This window comes from Penaeus vannamei, chromosome 27, assembly GCF_042767895.1.
Source record: "Penaeus vannamei isolate JL-2024 chromosome 27, ASM4276789v1, whole genome shotgun sequence".
NCBI classification, from domain to species: Eukaryota; Metazoa; Arthropoda; class Malacostraca; order Decapoda; family Penaeidae; genus Penaeus; species Penaeus vannamei.
The window spans coordinates 28114443-28121942 of record NC_091575.1 but is presented as its reverse complement, the minus strand read 5'-3'; the positions used below and the strand labels follow the sequence as shown (position 1 = coordinate 28121942).

General features: G+C 47.6%; 1 protein-coding gene across 2 annotated transcripts in view; it reads left to right on the top strand.

Moving 5' to 3' along the window:
* LOC113818969 (protein Tob1) overlaps positions 1–7500 on the top strand; it is a 63477-nt gene that overhangs the window by 7816 nt on the left and 48161 nt on the right. The window contains exon 1 of one of the 2 annotated variants that reach the window (XM_070141120.1): positions 202–239. The exons of the other annotated variant lie outside the window; for it this stretch is intronic. Within the exon in view, the coding sequence (XP_069997221.1) occupies positions 233–239 (7 nt within the window). The 5' untranslated portion in view covers positions 202–232. Of the gene's footprint in view, positions 1–201; positions 240–7500 lie in introns of those variants that run through there. 2 annotated transcript variants of the gene reach the window in all.

Sequence of the window (7500 nt, the reverse complement as noted above, 5' to 3'; positions counted from 1 at the left end):
TTTATTATTTTTTTAAATTTTTCTCATTATGTATATTTATCGTATGTTCATATTGTCTAATTTTATATCTTATCTTTATTGAAATTATCGTATGTATATTTTATTATTGGGTTTAATGTATTTATTGTTATTGTTATTTTTCTTATTATGCATATTTATCGTATGTTTATCTTTAACGTTGTATCTTCTTTTTTCAGGTATGTGTCATACAGACGATGGAAAGTTCCAGCGAATGAAGGGTGAGAGAAAACAAAGAATTAATTATGAATTATGAATGAAAACAATTTGTTTGATTCCGATAACAACAATAACAACGAGAAAAGAAAAAACATGAATTAATGTGTTTGTTATGTTTTTTTGGGGGGGTCTGTTTTTTATTGGTTTATGATTTTTTTATTTATGTGTTTGTTTACGTGTTAATATTTTTTGTACTATTTACGACCATGTTATCTGTATTGACTCTCATTTTTTTTTATATTGACTTGTTTATTTATTTGTTTATTTGTTGTTGCTGTACTAAAAACTTGAACAAATAAAGTAACACAAATATGGTCATGATTATCCGGATGTAGAATTGTACTTAACATCCGGTTGTTACAATTGTTTTTTAATTCTGTGGCACAATCGAGGTTTTGTTCATTGTTCATTGTTCATTTACTTCGATCTTGCTTCGCTCTCTTTCATTTTTTTTCTTTGCACGTTCTTGCTTTTTCTTTCGTTTGCTTATTCCTATTTTCTTTTATTTTTTCTTCCTCCCCTTGCTTCTCATCTTTCTTATTCCTCGTTAGTTTTAAATTTTTCCTTCTTATTTTTTTCTCTTCGTTTGTTCCCTCCTTCCCCTCTTGCCCCAATATCTATACCATTTCTCCCTCTCTCTCCTTCCTCTTCCCCTCACTTCCCCACTCCCCTTTTCCCTCACTTCCCCTCACTTCCCTCACTCCTCCTTCCTTATCTCCTCCCTCCTCCCCCTTCACTTCCCTCACTCCTCCTTCCCTATCTCCCTCCCTCCCTCCCTTTTCCCTGCTATTTCGCCTGCTTCCTCCTTTCGTAATCAGATCTGCTTCTGCTATGCTACGACCTCGACCCACCCCCCTCTCCCCTTCCCCCCTTCCCCTCGCCCACCCCACCTCCCTGTAGACCGCCCACCCCCCCGCCCACCCGCCCGTTCGCTCGTCCTCATTTCCTGTAGCAGAGTGAAGTAAAAATGTTTGTTGTTTACTACTGTCGTTTTGTTTACATCACGTGGTGCTGTTCTCTGTTTGGTGCAGCTTCGATAGAATTTATTTCGGATTTTTTTTATTTTTATTTATTTTTATTTATTTTTTATTTTTTTCTCTCTCTCTTCTGTTTAATTAGGTGGGTTGATTCATGATTTTTTTTTCTTTTTTTTCTTTGTTTAGTTTTTAATGTTTTTTTTTCTCTTCTGTTTAATTAGGTGGGTTGATTCATGCGTTGATTTGGGTGATTTTTTGATGTTTATTGTGTTTAATTACTGTGATGTTTATTGGAGACAGACGTAAAGAGTAGAGCCGGATATACACACGCATACACACATGCATACTCACACACACACACACACACACACACACAGAGGGAGGGAGAGAGAGAGAGAGAGAGAGAGACAGAGAGAGAGAGAGAGAGAGAGAGAGAGAGAGAGAGAGAGAGAGAGAGAGAGAGAGAGAAGAGAGAGAGAGAGAGAGAGAGAGCGAGAGCGAGAGCGAGAGCGAGAGCGAGAGCGAGCGAGAGCGAGAGCGGGAGAGAGAGAATGAGAGAGAGAGAGAGAGAGAGAGAGAGAGAGAGAGAAAGAGAGAGAGAGAGAGAGAAAGAGAGAGAGAGAGAGCGAGAGAGAGAGAAGAGAGAGAGAGAGAGAGAGAGAGAGAGAGAGAGAGAGAGAGAGAGAGAGAGAGAGAGAGAGAGAGCGAGAGAGAGAGAGAGAGCAGAGAGAGAGCGAGAGCGAGAGCGAGAGCGAGAGCGAGAAGAGAGCGAGAAGAGAGAGAGAGAGAGAGAAGAGAGGAGAGAGAGAGAGAGAGAGAGAGAGAGAGAGAGAGAGAGAGAGAGAGAGAGAGAGAGAGAGAGAGAGAGAGAGAGAGAGAGAGGGAGAGAGAGAGAGAGAGAGAGAGAGAGAGAGAGAGCGAGAGAGAGAGAGAGAAAGAGAGAGAGAGAAAGAGAAAGAGACAGACAGACAGACAGACAGACAGACAGACAGACAGACAGAGAAAGAGAGAGAGAGAGAGAGAGTGAGAGTGAGTCCGACGTCCACCTGCCACCAGTAAACACTGTCATCTGATAAGGATCTAGAAGCCGTTCTGTCATGGCGGTCTGTGGCAGGTGGAAGGGGGGGGGGGGCGAGGGGGCGGTATGTGATAGAGACTACTATGGGTTATATCTATTTGCTAAATTATTTGTTTATTTTCATATTTGATTTTTTTGTAATTGATATTTTCACTACTACTACTACTACTACTACTACTACTACTACTACTACTACTACTACTACTACTACTACTACTACTACTACTACTACTACTACTACTACTACTACTACTCCTACTACTACTACTACTCCTACTACTACTACATCTACTACTACTCCTACTGCTACTACTACTACTACTACTCCTACTGCTGCTACTACTACTACTACTACTACTACTACTTCTACTACTACTACTACTACTACTACTACTACTACTACTACTACTACTACTACTACTACTACTACTACTTTTACTACTACTACTACTACTACTACTACTTTTACTACTACACTACTACTGTTATGATTATTATTGTTATTGTTAATATTATACTTTATATGTTTAGTGACGATGACTAGTTAACATTATTTAGTTACAATTCTTTAGACAAGAACTATACGAATTTGTGGTTATATGTGAGTATATGTAAGTATACAGTAGCTTAGTAGTGCTAGTGCTAGGAATGTTACAGTCACGGATATGTCTTTACATGTTACATTACAAAATCTTTCACTTAGGATAACATGACATTGGAAAGATCATTTGGAACTATCTGAACATAAACACGTGTTCTTCTCGTTATGGGAGTAATTTATTCGAAACCACGACAGGTGTTATGCTAATTACGCTAGTCTCACACAGGTACAGGGACTATAACCCGACAGGTGTCATCGTGTTAGTTATAAAACCTCTGTGTACGTGTTTTATTGGTTACGGGGATGTAGAGAAGGGGACAATAGGTGTGAGGTAGAGTCACGTGACTACTCCCATCTCCCGTCTTCGCCTCTTTTCTCTATTCTCCTCTTTCTCCTGCTTCTCCTTTCCCCCACCATTCCTTCCCTCTCTTCCCTCCTTCTCCCTCCCCTCCCCCTTCCCTCCCCTTTCCTCCCCCTCCCCTTCACCCCCTTCCCCCTCACCCCCCCTTCTCCAGCAGGTGTTACGTTACCGTTACCTGAGCTCTGGCAGGTGAACAGGGGTTGGTAGTCCGCAGTCTGACCACTTCGCGTTTTATTATTTGAGGTTTCTGCGGTTGCGGTGGTTAGGGGGGGGGGAGGGAAAGGGGGGGAAGGGGGAAGGGGGAGGAGGAGGGAGGAGGAGGAGGAGGAGGAGGAGGGAGTGGAGGAAGAAGGGGGAGGAGAGGGAGGAGGAGGAAGGGGGGAGGAGGGGGGAGGAGGAGGGGGAGGAGGAGAAAGGGGGGAGGGGGAAGAAGGGGGGAAGGGAGGGGAAAAAAAGGGGGAAGGGAAGGAAAGAGGGAGGAGGAAAAAGGGGGAAGAAAGAGGAGAAAGGAAGAAGAGAGGAAGGGGAAAGAAGGAATTGGAGAAGAGGAAGAAGGATAGAGAAGAACGAAGTGGAAAGTGGGGGGGGGGGTAGCAGAAGAGGAGAGGGGAAGAGGAAGAAAAGTGAGGTTAATGGAGTCAAGTGAAGGGGTAAGACTAAGACGGAGAGGAAGGGCGGGGTGGGGGGGAGGGGGTAAAATAGGTCTCATATACCCATTTTTCAAGAATTTAATAAGATATTTTATTTTCCTCTATTTTTTCAATCTGTACATATTTATATTAATTTTAGTATTGCTCTATTTATTCTTTCTATCATGTAGCATCAGTCACACAGGTATTATGAGCCAACGTAAAGGAGAGAGAAAAAAAAAACAGTAAAATGATAAACAGAGAAACCATAGGAGGGAAAGAGACCTTGGTTGACCTCTCCCCCCCTCCCCCCCATTCATAGCCTTCTCCTCCCCCCTCCCCCCTCTACCCCTATCGCGTCCCATCGAAGTGAAAGAAATTCAATAATTCTTTTACATAAGCGTAGGGAAGGTCTCTCTCTCTCTGTGTCTGTCTGTCTGTCTCTCTCTCTCTCTCTCTCTGAGTCTCTCACTCTCCCTGTCTCTCTCTCTGAGTCTCTCTCTCTCTCTCTCTCTCTGAGTCTCTCACTCTCTCTCTCTCTCTCTCTCTCTGTCTCTCTCTCTCTCTCTCTCTCTCTCTCTCTCTCTCTCTCTCTTCTCTCTCTCTCTCTCTCTCTCTCTCTCTCTCTCTCTCTCTCTCTCTCTCTCCCCCTCCCTCTTTCTGTCTGAGTGTCTGTCTCTCTGTGTCTCTTTCTCTTTCTCCTCCTCCTTCTCATTTCTCTCTCATCTCTCTTTCCCCCGCGTTTCTTCTACCTTTTCCTCCCTTCTCCCACTCCATCATCACAGAAAAAAAGTATTATTATTATTTTCATGTTATTGCTCTTTGGAAATGGCATCACTCAGGTGTTTGTGTTTATCTTATCGGAAGAGATAAGACTTTAGAGATTTCTGTTCAGGTGGACTAGAATGTCGATAAGGTGGGGGGGGTAGCAGTGAGGGGGTGGGGTGAGGGTGAGGGGTGAGGTTTAGGGTTGGGGGTTGGGGGTGGGGTTGAAGGAGAAAGAGAAGGAGGAGGAGGAGGAAGAAGTGAGAGAGGATGAGGGAGAGAGAGAGGGAGAGGGAGAGGGAGGGAGAGGGGGGAGAAAGAGGAAGAGAGGAAAAAGCAGAATGAAGAGAGAGAGAGAGAGAGAGAGAGAGAGAGAGAGAGAGAGAGAGAGAGAGAGAGAGAGAGAGAGAGAGAGAAAGAAAGAGAAAGAAAGAAAGAAAAAGAGAGGGAAAGAAAGTAAGAAAGAAAAAAGGAAAGAAAAGTAAGAAAGAGAAAAGAAAACAAAGAAAGAAACAAACAAACAAACAAAAGTAAAGAAAAGAAAAAGATAAATCGAAAAATCGAAAAAATGCGAAACGTAAAAGACAAAAGAAAAGTATAAGACACAAAAATAAATCGAATATCCCAACCCAGGAAGCTCGCAGCGGCATCTTAAGTCCAGCTAAGAAAGTCACTTTGAATGGAGCGAAAAGTGAAGGAGAGAGACAAGTGCGGTGAAGTGGGGAGGAGGAGGAGGATGATGATAAAGGAGGGAGGGAGGGAGAGGGAGAGGGAGGGAGGTGGAGGGGAAGAGGGAGGAAGGTGGAGGGAGGGAGGGAGCGGTGAGGGAGGGGGAGGAGGAGGGGGAGGGAGGAGGGGAGGAGGGAGGGGAGGGAGGAGGAAGGAGGAGGAGAGGGATAAAGGAGGGAGGGAGGGAGGGGAGGGATAGAGGGAGGAGAGGAGGGAGGGAGGGAGGGAGGGAGGAGAGAGAGGGAGGGGGGAGGGAGAGAGGGAGGATGGGAGGAGGGAGGGAGAGAGGGAGGGAGGGAGGGAGTGGAGGGAGGGAGGGAGGGAGGGTGTGGGAGGGAGAAGGAGGAGGAGGGGAGGAGGGAGGAGGAGGAGGGGAGGAGAATGATAAAGGGAGGAGAGAGAGGGAGGGGAGGGAGGAGGGAAAGGGAGGGAGGGAGGGAGGGAGGAAAGGGAGAGAGGGAGAGGAGGGAAGGACGGAGGGAGGGAACGGAGGGAGGGAATGGAGGGAGAGAGGGAGAGGGAAGGAGGAGGGAGGAGGGAGGAGGAGGAGGAAGGAGGAGGGAGGAAGGGAGGGAGGAGAGGAAGAGGGAGGAGGGAGGGAGGGGGGGAGGGAGGGGGGGGAAGGGAGGGAGGGAGGGAGGGGGGAGGGGGAAGGGTGAAGTGGGGAGGAGGGATAAAGGAGGGAGGGTGTAGGAGTAGGAGGACGAGGGGGAGGATTGATGATAAAGGAGGGAAGGGAGGAAGGAAGGAAGATGAGGAGAAGGGAGGGAGGGAGGAATGTAGAATCACGTGGAAGAGTAAGTAAAAGAAGAGGACCGTATGGAAGAGAGTGGATGGAGACGAAGGAGAGCGAGAGAGAGAGAGAGAGAGAGAGAGAGAGAGAGAGAGAGAGAGAGAGAGAAAGAGAGAGGAAGAGAGAGAAAGAGAGAGAGTGAGAGAGAGAGAAATAGATAGTAGATAGATAGATAGATAGATAGAGAGAGAGAGAGAGAGAGAGAGAGAGAGAGAGAGAGAGAGAGAGAGAGAAAGAGAGAAAGAGAGAAAGAGAGAGAGATCGAAAGAGAAAGATCGAAAGAGAGAGAAAGAGAGAGCGAGAGCGAGAGGAGCATGTGGAAGGGAGTGGATGGAGGTGGAGCAGCGTGTGGAGAGCTGGGAGCGACAGAGCCTGACCTTCGGGCCGGTCGAGCGAGCTGTCTCGGATCGATGAGGCCGATGCCATGCACTGCCGCCCTGCGCGCCCCCACGCCCGCACGCCCGCACTCTCACTCTCTCGATCCTTCTCTTTGTCTCTTTCGCTCACTCTCTCTCGCTCTCTCTCAGGCTGTGTCTCTCGCTTACTCTCATTCACACTTTCACTCTCTCTTTCTCTCTCTTTCTTTCTCTCTCTCTCTCTCTATCTCTCTCTCTCTCTGTCGCTCAATATTTCTCGATGTTTTCTCCATGTTCCTCCTCTTCCTCTTCCTCCCTCTCCCCCCTCCTATTCCTTCTTCTCCTCCCCATCTCCCTCCTCCCCCTTCCTCCAACATCCTCTTCCTCCTTCCTCCCTCCTCCTCCCCTCCCTCTCCTCCTCTCCCTCTCCACTCCTTGCCCCCTCCTTCCTCTCCTTCCTCCTCCCTCCTCCTCCTACATCCTCCTCCCTCCTCCTCCCCTTCCACTCCAACATCCCTCTCCCTCCTTCCTCCTCCTACCCCTCCTATCCTCCTCTCTCCCTCCTCTTCCTGCTCCTCTCCCTCCCTCCCTCCCTCCCTCCCTCCTCCTACATCCCTCCCTCCCTCCTCCTCCCCTCTTCCCTCCAACATCCTCCTTCCTCCCTCCTCTCTCCTCCTCTCCCTCTCCCTCCTTGCTCCCTCCTTCCTCTCCCTCCCTCCCTCCCTCCTCCTTCTTGCCCTCCTTCCTCTCCCCTCCCTCCCTTCCTCCCCCTTCCTCCTACATCCTCCTCCTCCTATCCTCCCTTCCTCCAACATCCCCCTTCCCTCCTCTCTTCCTCTCCCTCTCCCTCCTTGCCCCTCCATCCTCTCCCTCCTCCCTCCCTCCTCCTTCCTCCTTCCTCCCCTTCCTCCTTCCCCCTTCCTCCCTCTCTTCCCCTCCTTCCTCCTTCCTCCTTCCTCCTCCTGTTCCAAAAT